Source organism: Sphaeramia orbicularis, chromosome 4 (genome assembly GCF_902148855.1).
Source record: "Sphaeramia orbicularis chromosome 4, fSphaOr1.1, whole genome shotgun sequence".
NCBI classification, from domain to species: Eukaryota; Metazoa; Chordata; class Actinopteri; order Kurtiformes; family Apogonidae; genus Sphaeramia; species Sphaeramia orbicularis.
The window spans coordinates 45,559,784-45,574,138 of NC_043960.1; the positions used below are offsets into that span (position 1 = coordinate 45,559,784).

A 14,355-nucleotide genomic window follows, 5' to 3' on the forward strand; every position below is an offset into this window, starting at 1 on the left:
CCCTCCCTCTTCTCTCTTCTCTCTCTTTCGGAGGAAATTCAACAAAATATGCAAGCTTTACATTAAAAGGCTACTTTTCGCTGCCCTTAATTCCAGCCTAAACGGTTTTTCTCCGGTAGAAGAAATCTTTTCTAAAAACCTTGAAGAAGAGAGGGGCATTATTGTTTTAATCCTCTTACCAGCAGTCATTTTAAGACATTTTTTTGGAGGGTGAAATGCCGTCTTGTCTACCCCAATCCTAACCTAAATCCCTCGGGGCCGTGGAGCTGCTGGAGGCAGTGTGGAGCCCCAGCCTCACGCATCTCCCTCCGCATCTCTCAGCTGCGTTCCCACCACAACACAGTCACACCGAGCCGCAACACAAACACAATTAAAACACGGATTTATCCGAAAAGTTGCCGTTTGCAACTCTGTGTCAGTGTACCAGGAGGTTCATTGTGGACGTTTTACAGCCTCTTTATTGGGCAAAACACTCTGTGTGCTCATAAAAACCAAACATCAGTGTCACTGTATTTTTATTTTATTTTATTTTTTTATTTTAATTATTTTTAGTAAGATTTGTTGTGCCTGAAACCACAGAAACAGACTCCATGATATTACTATAGCAGCCCAAAATATTATCAATGCGCACACAATTTTACACCAGGGTTAAAACAGATGTAGATTTTAATTGTTAAAAATATGTGGTTGTTCAAGGGCAACTGTACTCAGAGTTAATAAAATAAGACAAAGTAAAAGTATTTTCTATTTCATATATGTATATTTTAAAAAGTAATACAATATCAAATAAAAATAGGCTATATTTTGGTGAAATCAAATCAAACTGCTAATAGAATTCATTAATTTCATCAAAATTATCAGAAATAAAAAAGATAAAACGCAATAAGTAAGCTTCATAATTCATTGTAACAATAACCATAGCATAAAACGCCTTAAAATGAAAAATAAAGTTACAAAATTGCCATTGCCATCATTTCTAGTGAAGCAACAAAACTCGGCCGCGCGTAAAGACGCATGGATCGTATCTGAGGTGAGGAGTAGTGGGAGCTGTGGAGGGTGGGAGTGGGGGGAAAAGAAAGAGACGTGATTGGTACAGAGGAAGAAGCGTGTGAGATCGCCGTGACCCCTCCCGGAGAGCTTTAAAGGCCGATAGATGGCAGCTCAGCATCCTCCCACCCACAGCCACATCCACGGAGAGAGAGAGAGAGAGAGAGGGAGAGAGAGAGAGAGTGGAAGAGAGACACGGACGAAGTGGACAGACGCACGGATACTTTGAGGATATCACAGGGAATGAGAAAAGAAATAAAATGAACAGGCGGATTTTAGAGAAGATTTAAAAGGCGACAACACACGGACGATACTCGGCTTCCTGTGGAGATATTTCACATCTGACAGAAACACGGAGAGGAGAACACAGGTAAGAAGTTTGCGGAGTTTGCCGAAGTTGCGCCGTCGTGTTTGCAAAAAATAGTTTTATATGCAATGGTTTTATAATATTTGCATAAGATGTGTATTTCTGATGGGATCACCTCGTTTGTCTTAAAAACTCGTGCTGTTTCGGACAAAAATCTGTTCAATTTGACGCGTGAACTGTTGGATAAAACACAGTGACTTCAGAGATTAATCCACGAAATAGGTATTTAAACAGTCTGACAATCGTCACCCGAAAATTAACAGCACTTTGACCCGATTTGTCATTCCTTTTCTGTTCTTTTCCATCCCTTCTCCGTTTGGTTAAAGTGAGCGGAAGCTGCTGAGGAGCCGCCAGACGCGCAGAGCTCCGGCCCCGAGGCGGTCCCACTAAACGCTGTATAACTCATAAATCCACGGCAATTACCATAATTAGGCTTAACTGAGAGCCGGCGGCTACGTGACATTGTCCTGAGAGAAGAGCATTATGTTGCATTTTTAAGCCCTCGATAAAAAAAAAAAAAAAGAACAGATTACATGAATGCAGCCAGAGGCTCGTTTAAAATAATGCAATGAAAAAGTCACATGAAGAAAAAAAATGTTATTGCATTAGTCACACGTTTTTAACACAGACACACACTCACACACACTGGGCCACCTTTCACGTGTCAGGCCTGATGATAAATTAATAGCCTTGTACATAGTTGAAACCTATTTTGCAGCCACATTAGACAGGAGCCCAACTGGGGATCTCATGCATATTTCACTGAAGACCTGTCACAGTGCGCCCTGAGCCTGCAGGCGCCTCCAACTGACCTGGGACCCGCACCGCGATCCAAATAAACGGCCCCCTATTTCACATTAAACTCTCTGGGAGCTAAATAAATATTTTTTTGCCCCCTAAGAATACCTTCTGTCAGTGCAGCCTGCGGAGGTTTGACAGCGGTTCATGCGCAACAGAGAGCGCACAAAATCAGGTTCATGGTGTTATTAATGGAAACACAGAAAAAAGAGGAAGTTAAAATGCATCCTCAACCAATTTAGTTGGATGATAGATGACAGTATTATTTTTTAGGCCTATAAGACCTGTTATACACCCGTCGCCAGAAATTTGGAAATAATTTGATTATTTTTTCTCTTTAGACAAAGAAAAAAGAAAAGAAAACATTAGGCCTATTTTACACTTTACCTTTTACCTGTAAAAAGCAATAATAATAATAATAATAATGATAATAATAATAATAATAATAATGATAATAATAATAATAATAATAATGATAATAATAATAATAATGATAAACGGTATCTCTGGAATCAATAATATTTGGGTGTAAATAATAAAGAGGAAGAAAAAAACGAATTATGTCATGATGCAAATTTCGTTAAAATTATTTTACTAAAATATTTATTGTCTAAATGTAATTTGACTGAGGCGAATCGTTTTACGTAGTTAAATATAATTAGGGATTTACTTTAATTTTCACATCTTTTACATGGTCACTGCGCCTGAAAGGTTAAACCAGGTTGTAAATAGTTTGATATTAAAAGGTGATTCCATAAAAATGTATTACATAGGCCCATATTTTATTCGAACAACTGGAGGTAAATTATGGAGGCTGAAATTTCATTCAAACAATAAAGAATATTTGATTAAAATATTTTTGGACATTAATTGGACATTGATATAAAAGTTTTTTTTTTTGTTTGTTTTTTGTGGGTTGTTTTTGTGTTTTGTTTTGTTTTGTTTTTTCAATAAAAATATAAACAAAATATTCTAAACGGAACTGATGCCTCTGATATTGTAAAAGTTCAATCCTTTCTTTTTTTTGTCGTGGATAAAAAGAAAAATAATAATAAAGATTGAATGTTGTCATTTATACGTGTTGCCATTTCGATTTTTCATCCTGTAAAAGTAACTGCAAATTCAGAATCATTTTTATTTTAGCTTAACTTATATTTTAACTTATATTTTCTCATATAGTGCGACAATAAAAAACACATCTGTCCATCTGAAATGTTCCGGTCCTCACAGTGTCTCCGTCCTTCCTCTGCAGTCATTCGCCACCATGCAGCACTACGGGGTGAACGGATACTCCCTCCACGCCATGAACTCACTGAGCGCCATGTACAACCTGCACCAGCAGGCGGCGCAACAGGCCCAGCATGCACCTGACTACAGGCCCTCGGTGCACGCGCTCACCCTTGCAGAGAGACTGGCTGGTAAGAATCAGTAGCTCAAATTCTTGTCCACTTCCTTATTTTTCCAAAAACAATGATCACCTGTAGGTTTTTTTTTACGTGCATGTTTTTGAGTTTGAACTTTGACCCGTATTGATCACTTGACCTTTGACCCCCCACCCTCAATTAAACTCATCTTTGTTGTTTCTCAACGGCTGCACATTTCAAGACATTATCCTTGAGGCCCGGTATGGATCCCAGCACCGAAAGCAACGGCGGAGTCGGACAGCCTTCACCGCCCAGCAGCTGGAGGCCCTGGAGAAAACCTTCCAGAAGACCCACTACCCTGATGTGGTGATGCGTGAACGTCTGGCCATGTGCACAAATCTACCTGAGGCCCGCGTGCAGGTAAAACCCTTCATTTAAGTCAGAGTCAAGTCAAAGTCTGCTTTACTGTCAATCACGCCACATACAGAGGACTGAGGTTGCATTTATTTCTGAGACCCACACTGCAGTATTAGTTAAAAAACAAACAAAAAAAAAACAGTATAAACATTCATTCATATTTTGAACCCCTTTATCCTTGAGAGGGTCACGGAGGTGCTGGAGTCTATCCCAGCTACCTATGGGTGAAGGTGGGGTACACCCTGGACATGTCACCAGTTCATCACAGGGCCGACATATAGAGATGAACAATCACTCTCACATTCACACCTATGGGCAATTTAGATTAACCAGGCAACCTATTAGTGCATGTGTTTGGATGGTGGGAACCCACACACACACGGGGTGAACATGCAAACTCCACACAGAAAGGCCCCCCCTCAGCTGGTGTTGGCATCCAACCCAGGACCTGCACCTGCACTATCGTGTCACCCACAATATAAATATCTAACATTAAAATAAAAATCTACCATTAAACATCATTCTCTTCATTCTCTTTAATCTTGTATCATGAACAAAAATCACAAACAGTTTCCACGGTTTTTACTCTTTGATCTGTTTCATCTTCAGGTCTGGTTCAAGAACCGCCGGGCCAAATTTCGTAAGAAGCAGCGCAGCCTGCAGAAGGAGCAGCTCCAGAAGCAGAAGGAGGTCTCAGGAGCCGCAGAAGGCTCCACAGAGGACTCCAAGACAGATGTCTCTGGCACCACTGTGGTCCCAGAGACCCTCACTACTGCTACTCCTCCTCCTCCGTCCTCCTCCTCTTCATCCTGTCATTCAGAGACAGAGAGACTGGCAGCGGCGGCGGCAGCACAGCCTCAGCCCGGAGAGATGAGCGTGGAAGTGAACGTCACCTCCCCTGAGCCGTCGGACAGCGAGTCAGCAGCAGAAGATAATGCTGACAGAGACGAGGACGAAATGAGAGAGGAGACCAGGGTGAAGATCAGGGAGGAGACGCAGGGGGAGGTGGGGGCTCAGCCGGGGAGCAGCTCCCCATCCTGCAAACGCCTCAGCCCCACATCAGGTACGAACACTACAATGGGCAGCTCCTCACAGCTGACTGCATGCATTCTGGGTAGTTGACTATTAAGTATCATCATAAGAGCCGATACACAAATATACAATAAAAGTATAACAAAGTGCAAATGACAGCAGATTCCTGAATATTCAAGTGAAAGGGTAGAGCTTCAGTTTCACAGTTTTAAAGGTTTGGGTACATTCACATAAATGAGATGAGTTAGTGTTCTGAAAAAAAGGCCCTTTTAAGGCTATGTAATAGCAACTGTGTATTTACAGTATATGTCTACAGAATGTTGTCAGGTTGAATGTAGTGTCGCATGTTATTACCTCCGCCAAGGAGGTTATGTTTTTGTCGACGTTGGTTTGTCTATTTGTCTGTTTGTGTACAAGATAACTCAAAAAGTTATGGATGGATTTGGATGAAAATTTCAGGAAATGTTGATACTGGCACAAGGAACAAATGATTACATTTTGGTGGTGATCGGGGGTGGGGGGGCCAGGGGGGCCCACTGATCTGCCTTGGCGGAGGTCTGCTCTGTCTGAGTGCTTCTAGTTTTCTTATGTAGAGGACGGATAAATTAGTGCAAACATGACTTTATATAAACTCTCAGTTTCTCCAGGACTTGGCTCCAATAGTGGCCGATGGAAAAATAATGCCGTAAAGAAATGAATATTTTACAGTTTGATGCTCACTTGAATGTTCAGTGATTCCCATATACTTGTCCATTTATATCAGTTTGACTTGGATGTGATAAGTTGCAGTTATAAGCCAATTAACCATCTATCAGTTTTTTCCTGCTCCTGCTCGGATCAGCCTTTAAAATCCACCACATCGATCATGAGTCATTACATTGACATCAGACCAACAGAAGTGATTTTTTAAGCATCCAAGTATTCAGGTGTGTGTTGATCTGTGACTACACATTCTAAAGTGCTCTTCCTGTCTTCCTATCAGACTCTCCTCTGAGTTCTCCCGCCCTGCCGTCCTCCAGTAGTGTTACCAGCGGTTTGGTCCAGAGTAACTCCTACGCTTCGTCCCCCCTCAGCCTCTTCCGGCTACAGGAGCAGTTTCGGCAGCACATGGCCGCCACCAACAACCTGGTGCACTACCCGTCCTTCGACATGAGCACACCGTCATCTCTGCCCTACTTGGGCATGAACGTCAACATGCCGTCCCCGTTGGGCTCGCTGCCATGCCAGTCTTACTATCAGACCTTGTCCCAGGCCCAGCAGGTCTGGAACAGCCCGCTGCTGCAGGCTGCCCCAGCTGGCCTACCGGGAACCCTCAACAGCAAGACCACGAGCATCGAGAACCTACGTCTGAGGGCCAAGCAGCACGCAGCGTCACTGGGACTGGACACGCTCCCCAACTGAATCCAGGCCTCGATGTTTGCCCTCTGCTCAGGGCCACAGCAAGGCATTATGGGTCACTGGAGGTGAACTCTGGCTGCCTCTCCAATTTCTTCTCGACCTCTCACGACCTAAAATAATGTGTATCCACCTCAAAGTCAAACATTCATGCATTTTCTAATTAGACGCCTTCCAAATTTTCTCTGCTCAGAAAAGTTTAGAAGAATCTCAGATTTTTACTTGTTTCATATATTTTAGCATAAAAGATGCTGAGGCCCTCAGTATGTCGACATATTGAAATAAACACAACCAAAACCAGAGCAGTGTGATATAGACACATATCTCATTGAAGTCCATTTGATGGCTATTAAAGATGTAAAGGTCAGTTCTCTCTCAGTTTACACCCCCATCTCATCGTCATCACATTAACAGATCATGAAGAACATCTCTGCTGGATCAGCTCATTAGAAAATGAAAACTCAATGGACATAGCAAATGGGGGAAATAAACCCTGAGCCGTCCTTTTGCCTGTGGACGTTGCCTGTGTTTGACTCCTGTCCAACAGCAAGACACAATTCTACTGATACAATCTGCACACTGGGACTTAAGCCTCCTCCAGGAAGTCAGGGTTGAAAGTGTCCATCTACAGAGCTGTCCCTCTTACTTTAGGACAGATATTAAAATATCCAGTAATCCCACAGTGTGAACTATGCATGCATGCATGGCTTACAGCTGCAAAACAGTTGTCATGGCATTGGCAGTAGAATGAAATCACATCAGAGCTGATCTTAGAAGTTAAGCTCAGATCGGTCAGTATAATGCCCCAGTCACCAGTGTTTTTTTATGTTCTTTTTTTTATCTAAGGTTTTTATTTTTTGCAGATGAATTATTTAAGTTACATCACTCAAGCATGTAAGCGTTGTAAATATCCCTCAGTGTACATCTCCACCTGCTTGGTTATAAAGTAAGTCCATGTCTCCTTTTATGTGAAGGATTCGAGAGGGAATGTTTGATTTATTTTTCAATTTCAAGCTACACAAAGGACCTACATCCAAAATGAAAGAGGAGACTCTGAAGAGGAAGCACAGAGACAGTATGTGGGAACGTAGAACCGCTGAATAATTTCATCGATCCAGATTGAACCCGACAAAGTCGCCTCTATTTCTGAGCCAGCTTCAGCGGAAGGATGCGCCGGCTAATCCTCTATGTATTATATCAATGTAGAAACAAGAGATGTACTTCAAAATTGTTTTAAATGTGAGTAATTTATCTGTTTAATGCAAGGGAATAAACCACACATATAAGAATGAGTCCTGTTTTCAATGATCACCTGAAACAGTGGATGGAAATACTTGCAAAGCTTTCTGTTGCTATTTTCCAAATCAAACAGGAACTAAGTGGAATAAAATAAAAAAACAAATAAAATGTGGAAATAGGTCTTTTTGTTAGATATGCCAATTACGCAGAATAAAAAAAAGAAACATCCATATAGTGGCAAAATTTTGATAAATTTGTTAAACAGATTTGTTTAATGGATTGGTTCTAAAGTATACATTACTGTTTCTTGGACCTTCGTCAGTTGGACATGGATCCAACAAGCAAATCTAGACGTCCTGCCAACATGAAAACATGCACACAAACATGTAGTCACTCAGGTCTCATAAAGGATCCAACAACATTTTTCAATCATTTCTCAAGTAAGAGGAAGTTGGCAACAAGGACAGGATTAGGTTGGGGTGTGCTGAATCCAGCTCTTCTTTGGATGTTTGACAGCACAGAGTGAGAATGACATGCCACTGAACCTTAACACACTACTCCTTCCATTTGTGGTGACAATTTGGTTAATATGCTCAACATACACTCGAGGACACCTTGATGATCCGTAAATAATTTAGACACAGGAGGTCTACCGTCCTCGACACTGAGGTTTACACACCGCACAAGGGAGAACCTGCCACTTGTTCAACCGCTGCAGAATAACTAATCCTAAATGAAATGACTGAAGCACAGTGTCAAGCTCTAAAGAGTCTCCAATCCAACACCCACCCACCCCTCACACCCCTCTCCCCCCACCCTGTCAGTCGAGGTTTGGCTGCACCGAAACAGAATGCTTTGCCATAAGAAGATTACCTTTGGTTAGGATATCGATGGATTAAGTAAGAATAGAATGAGATAAAATAGGACTGAAAGGGTTTCTGGAGTCAGCAAAGTTCAGACACCTGTTTTCCTCCTGGTCTTTCCCGCTTTTCTTGCCTCATGGCCATAAAGATTATATCACTTACACTTTCTAGTGGGAGAAAAGGAAGAAGATGAGAGGGCGGTTGATTTAAGATGCAGGGAAAAAGAACTGTTGAGACGGTGAAGACAGTTCTATAAAATGAGTATTTTTAAGACTTAAAATGGGGTCAATTTGTCATGTATGTCTGGCCTTTGTGACTTTTTAAAGGCGGTATGGGTGTAAGTTAATGGGAATGTTGTGTTTGTGGATGTGAGTGTGTGTGAGTGTGTCTATGGCAGCTAAGCCGCTAAAGGTTTCCAGGAGCTCTTTGATGTGTATCTGGGCAATGCACTATTAGAGGGATTTTCCTAGTTGACAGCTCAGAGAATGTGTGGAGGAATTGCGATGCCAGCGGGCTAAAAGAATGCTGGAAACAGGATTAGGATCATATTCTGGCAGCTCCTGTCACTTCATCAATGGGCTAAGGTTTCCTCAGTGACAGCCCTCCTTCTCTGCCCGGCTAAAACCTTTAGTGGGACCATAAAAGGGGTGAGAGAGGGGAAAAAACAATGATTGAATGGTGCGCTATGATTTCTGTGCTGGGTTTGCTCTGAGGGCTTTGTGTTGGGAGGTCTGAGGGGGATGGCGCAGATTTGGAAGGAGGAGTAGGTCAAGGGGATGAGAAAGGGGGACTTTTTTTAGGGGTGGGGGGGGTTGACTGTGGTCTTTCTTGGAAGTTTTACATCCAAATCCCCATGGCAGAGCATGTGGAGGGATTTTATAGTGAAGCGAGCGGACAGGGACAACGGCTTGGTGTCCCCCGGGGGCCGACAGCAGCAGCAGGTGGGAGGAGGAATGCTGCTTCCTTGTCTGAATAAACCCTGCCTGTTTTGATCAAGTAGAGTGAGACCTCTACTGTATAAAGATAATACACAGAATGGACTCTTTCATCCACTTAAATATGTAGGAGTATCATGTACTGTACACCTATGACATTAACCCTCTGCTATGGTTACGGCAGGGGGTCCACCGATGTGAAGTATCAGGTCCAGTGCTGATGATTTGTAATTGATTAGACTCATATTTCAATCCAGGATTTTTGTACATTTGCAGTGAAAATGACAAATCTCGTGGACATATATGAAAGTCAACATAAATGCATTTGTCAGTTTTTACAATGAAATGAATATTAATCACAAATAAATGAAAAAAGTCTTTTCTCATTTCAGTGTTGATAGGCCATTACATGTGATGTGCTGTAGGTGGGGCACTGTTTCAAACAAAATGATGATTATTTATTTATTTATTTTTTTAATCACATATCAGTCGGATATAGGAAAAATAACAATTTATGTAACTTTGAAAATGCTGAATATCAGACACAGTAATCAACCAAGGGTGATAATTGGTCTTTTCATACATTTTTCCCAAACATTTTATCAGTTTAATTTCATTTTAAACAAACAGAAGACCCACTTCATTCCAGATTTTGCCAGTTTCCATCTGCACAACTGATCTGAAGCCCAGGTTGTTGGAATATTTGACATGGTATGTTCATATACCAGATTATACCATATTAGTATGCAGACTAAATTTGTGCAAATATCTCTCACTTATTAAAACTTGATTTTGCAAACTTACTCTTTAATGTTAGAACATAAATACTAACACTTATGGTGGTACTGATTCAAGCAGATTTCAGGTTTTCTACTTCTCATAAGTAAAACATTTCCCACTGGCCTCTTTTTCCACCTGTCTCACTGAGTTCATGTGAGTCATTCATAACCTAAGCTGAATATTTGGAGCAGATTTTGAAGTGCACCTCTCTACTTGGTCTCAGGTTGTGTCAAAGACTGTACCTTCCCCCCTGACTGGGCTTAAGGGGTGGTCTCTGCAATGCATCCTGGACCAGCTGCCTCCTTGCACCACCAAAACCCCTTCTCAGAGAGTGTAACTCCACAGTTTGCTCACCCATGTGAAACAATACTTTCACAATACCACAGGAGTTTGATTGTTGGCGACAAGTTATATAATGCCAGGAATTACAGACCAGCATGCAAATGCTAAATCCTTCTCTCTTTCTCCTGAGAAGTGGATGAGACGGACTATATCTGCAGGCTTCACTCTGGCTCCCCAGCTTTGTGCTACAGAGACGCTCTCCTTTCTCCCCCTGACTTGGGTGATAATCCTGACACGCACTGTCTGCATTTTTTACTGTACGTGTTTAAGCGCATTTGCAGAGCATTTATCTCTCCAATGTAAACCAATTTGGCTATAAGGGCCTTGGGCCAAGCAAGGAGCTGGAGGGAAGAAAGGAAAACTCAAACCTAGCAGATGTGCAGAGAAGGGAGGATGGGAGAGCTGGCGAGGACGTGGGGTTGATGAACAACTGAAAGCAGCAAAAAAGGAAAAGCAGAGCTGCATGGGAGAAAAAGTGTCCCTTGTCCAAAGGGTAAGCTTTTGAAACTTGGGATAGGGGCCTTAAAAGCCGATAGAACGTGGATCACTGAATTGTTGAGTCACAGAATCTGTGGAAATCATACGGAGCTCCCAGTTAATCCTGTCATAGTAAAATCGGTGGGCATACTTAGCTCCTTCTGAAGAAACTCGGAGGCTGCTGTATTGACAGAGCTGCTGTTTGATACCGCCTATACACCTGTATCAGCTGTCTGTTAATCTGCCTTCACCTCCTCCCACTAGTCCTGCGCCGCATGTCGCCTCTGCTGGTAGTAATGGCTGATGAAATGGACCAAAGACCTAAAAGCTGCCAATCTTGCTGCTTCTTGATGTCTTCTGTAAGTGGCTCTGGTTGAAGGCTGAACTTGCTACTTTGATCATCTGAAAAGGCAGGAGTCCTGCTGTGTCAAACATTACTACCTGCAATTCTACAGAGCCATAAAGACTATGAGCTCCTTGGTCCCTGAAATGGGACATTAAGACAGAATCATCCTAGTTTAGTTGGGGCCATATCAAGGTGTTTTATTTGTTGGCGCACAGGCAGGGTTGGAGTGTGTTTGGATGGCTTTTAAAGTACCTGATCTTATAGCCTAAGGTTCCTGTAAATGAGGTGTTTGCTGCTCTTACCAATGAGACGTTACATGAGGCCAGTTCCTTGGCCCGACAGGACTGAGAGATGGTTCTGCTGAATCTAGACCAGATGCCCTCTGCAACAGTCTCTGAACTCCACAAACTCTGTCACTGACTCTGGACCTTACTTTATTTTGCACTTGCTGGTGTTAAAAGGGAGACATTTTTACACCAGAGTACCAGGGCGTTCCGTTTTATTTGTAAATCCATTGTATATGCACATCCTACAGGTGTCATGTGGTCCTTTAAACAGATGTAAATATCTGTCTTATCAAATATCCTTTAACTAGATGCTAACACATAAAAAGTATGTTAATAGACATGATCTAAACGGTAAAGAAAGGTGGCTCAGTGTTTGGAGAGAAAATGGACTCACTGGGGACCAGTGCTGCCTTCATGTGCAATGGGAATTATGGTAAATACTAATTACAAACTCGAAAATTGAACACAAACGCCCCCTCATGTCATATTTTCCACTGGGGAACTGCAAAAATATTTTGATACACGAGTTGCAGAGTTGAAAATAACCTTTGAACTTTTCAACATGGTGGAGAGCAACAAGGGATTAATTGCAAATGATAAACTTTTATTACCGTTCTGCTGTCGTTAACTGAAGATTTTGCTAAATTGCCCATAGGTGTGAATGTGAGAATGACTGGTGGTTCATCTCTATATATGTCAGTGTATAAATGTCCCTGCGACCCTCAAGGATAAAGTTCAGAAGATGAATGAATGAATGAATGAATGAATGAATGAAAAAAAAGTGCGTGCAAAACTGTTTTACTCAAGTAGCTGGTCACAATAAATTGTGTGTCAGCCTTTTTTCAGGCCGCTGTGACAACAAAAGTACTTGAACACAACGCACTGGTCATTTCGAATTGACAAGTGGAAAGGATCATCTTCCTGATAACACGTGAAGGCAGCATAAACTGGAGAGAATAACACTGAAAAAGGCGAAGGACATCTTGGACAATTCAGATCATCCTCTTCACCACATTCTAACCAAACAGAGAAGCAGCTGCAGTGGACGATTCACATCACTACGATGCACACCTGAATGTTACAGAGGATCCATCATCACTGGGTCAAACTATGCAGCACCTCTCTCCAGGGATTCATACATTGATGATTACTCGCTTAATTTTATTTTTATTTGGCTTTGTACTATCTTTTTGAGCTGTGTTACAATGGTCCACCATAGGCTAATATTTCATTTATCATTTCATATGATAGTTGTGGACTTTACAACATTTCATATATTAACATAAATATTAATTGTAAAGCACTTACACCACAAGATAGTAGGAAATAAAAACAGATTAACTGTTTTAAAATGTTTTTTTTTTTTTTTGGGTATAATTGATTGAGCATTTGGTTTCAGCTGGCTTTATGTACATGTTACATGGTGGGAACATGTCTTGAAGTAGTGTCTCCTGAAAATAAGCAGAAAATGCATGGTTTTTTGAGTCATTTGCACTCTGGTGTTCCATGCTGGTGTGAAACGAAAGTGAAACTTTTCATACTTTCAACGTCCAACTACCAGGTTATATTCCTCTATTGTACAGAGTGTGTGTGTGACAGAGAGAGAGAGAGAACCAGACAGACAGAGAGCTAGTGTAAGTGTTTTAGAACTACCGTAGTTCAGAGGCGGCAAACAACGCTCGTCTTACCACAGTTTCTTTCCCCGTTGTTGTCTTTCACTGGGACCTGATGTGATCCCAAACAGGACTGTAATGATGGCAGAGGGTCTTCAATCTCTTCCTTCCAGGTTGACGTCATATTTGTTGTTTTTTTTAACCTTATAACAGCTGCTTTTTCATATTTTGGGTCAATGTGCGCTCCTTCAATATGTCCATGTGGAACTTGCGCAGATTTAGCATCGAACAACATCTTTTGTTCCTTTTTCTTTTTCTCAACATACTGTGCTGTTTCGGTACAGCTGTGTACCAAACTGGACAGGTATGTAACGAAACAGTTCAGTTCGGCATGTGTATCATTACAGGCCTATTATAAAATAGCCAAGAATTTTGATATATGGATTACCTTTTCAAATAGGTGCAATTTATATTTAAAAGAAGTATAGTACTTAAAATAAAAATTAGTCACCAAACGTCCTGTATTTTATCATCACTTGAAACATAGAAATCAAAAGGTTAAAGAAACATTTGATGATTATTGCTTAAAGGTTCAGTGTAATAGTTAGTGACATCTAGTGGTGGAGTTGCAGATTACAACCAACTGAATGCCACCCTCCTGTCCTTCTATTACGGTACCTGCAAAAAATATCCCTTATTAGAGCAAGTATTTGTTTGACTTGATTCAGGGATTTTCAGTTAAAGGGACATTAACTCTTGTTCCCTTTCAGGCGTTATATGTAACAGTAACGTACCTTAACATGGATGCCACCTGCAATATGATGAAAAATCAAGGAAAAACTCATAGAAATATGGTGTTGAAATATGGCTGACTCCGAACAGTGACCCTACGACCTCTGTTATATAAATGGCTCATTCACATTTTCTGTAGTTATACTCTAATTAAAACAAATATTCTACTCCACTACAGCAGTTAGATCCTCCTAAACCATCTACAATAGACCTTTAAGTAACAGGTTACAATGTTGGTAATAATTTTGAGCAGTAAATGAA

General features: G+C 41.3%; 1 protein-coding gene across 1 annotated transcript; it reads left to right on the forward strand.

Annotated features, from left to right (window-relative positions):
- The first annotated feature begins 3,476 nt into the window (after nt 1-3,476).
- Nucleotides 3,477-6,426, forward strand: LOC115418449 (diencephalon/mesencephalon homeobox protein 1-A-like). The gene is made up of 4 exons (XM_030132935.1): nt 3,477-3,630; nt 3,818-3,996; nt 4,603-5,056; nt 6,008-6,426. The coding sequence occupies exons 1-4, from the start codon at nt 3,477-3,479 to the stop codon at nt 6,424-6,426; spliced, it is 1,206 nt and encodes a 401-aa protein (XP_029988795.1).
- The last annotated feature ends 7,929 nt before the right edge of the window (nt 6,427-14,355 follow it).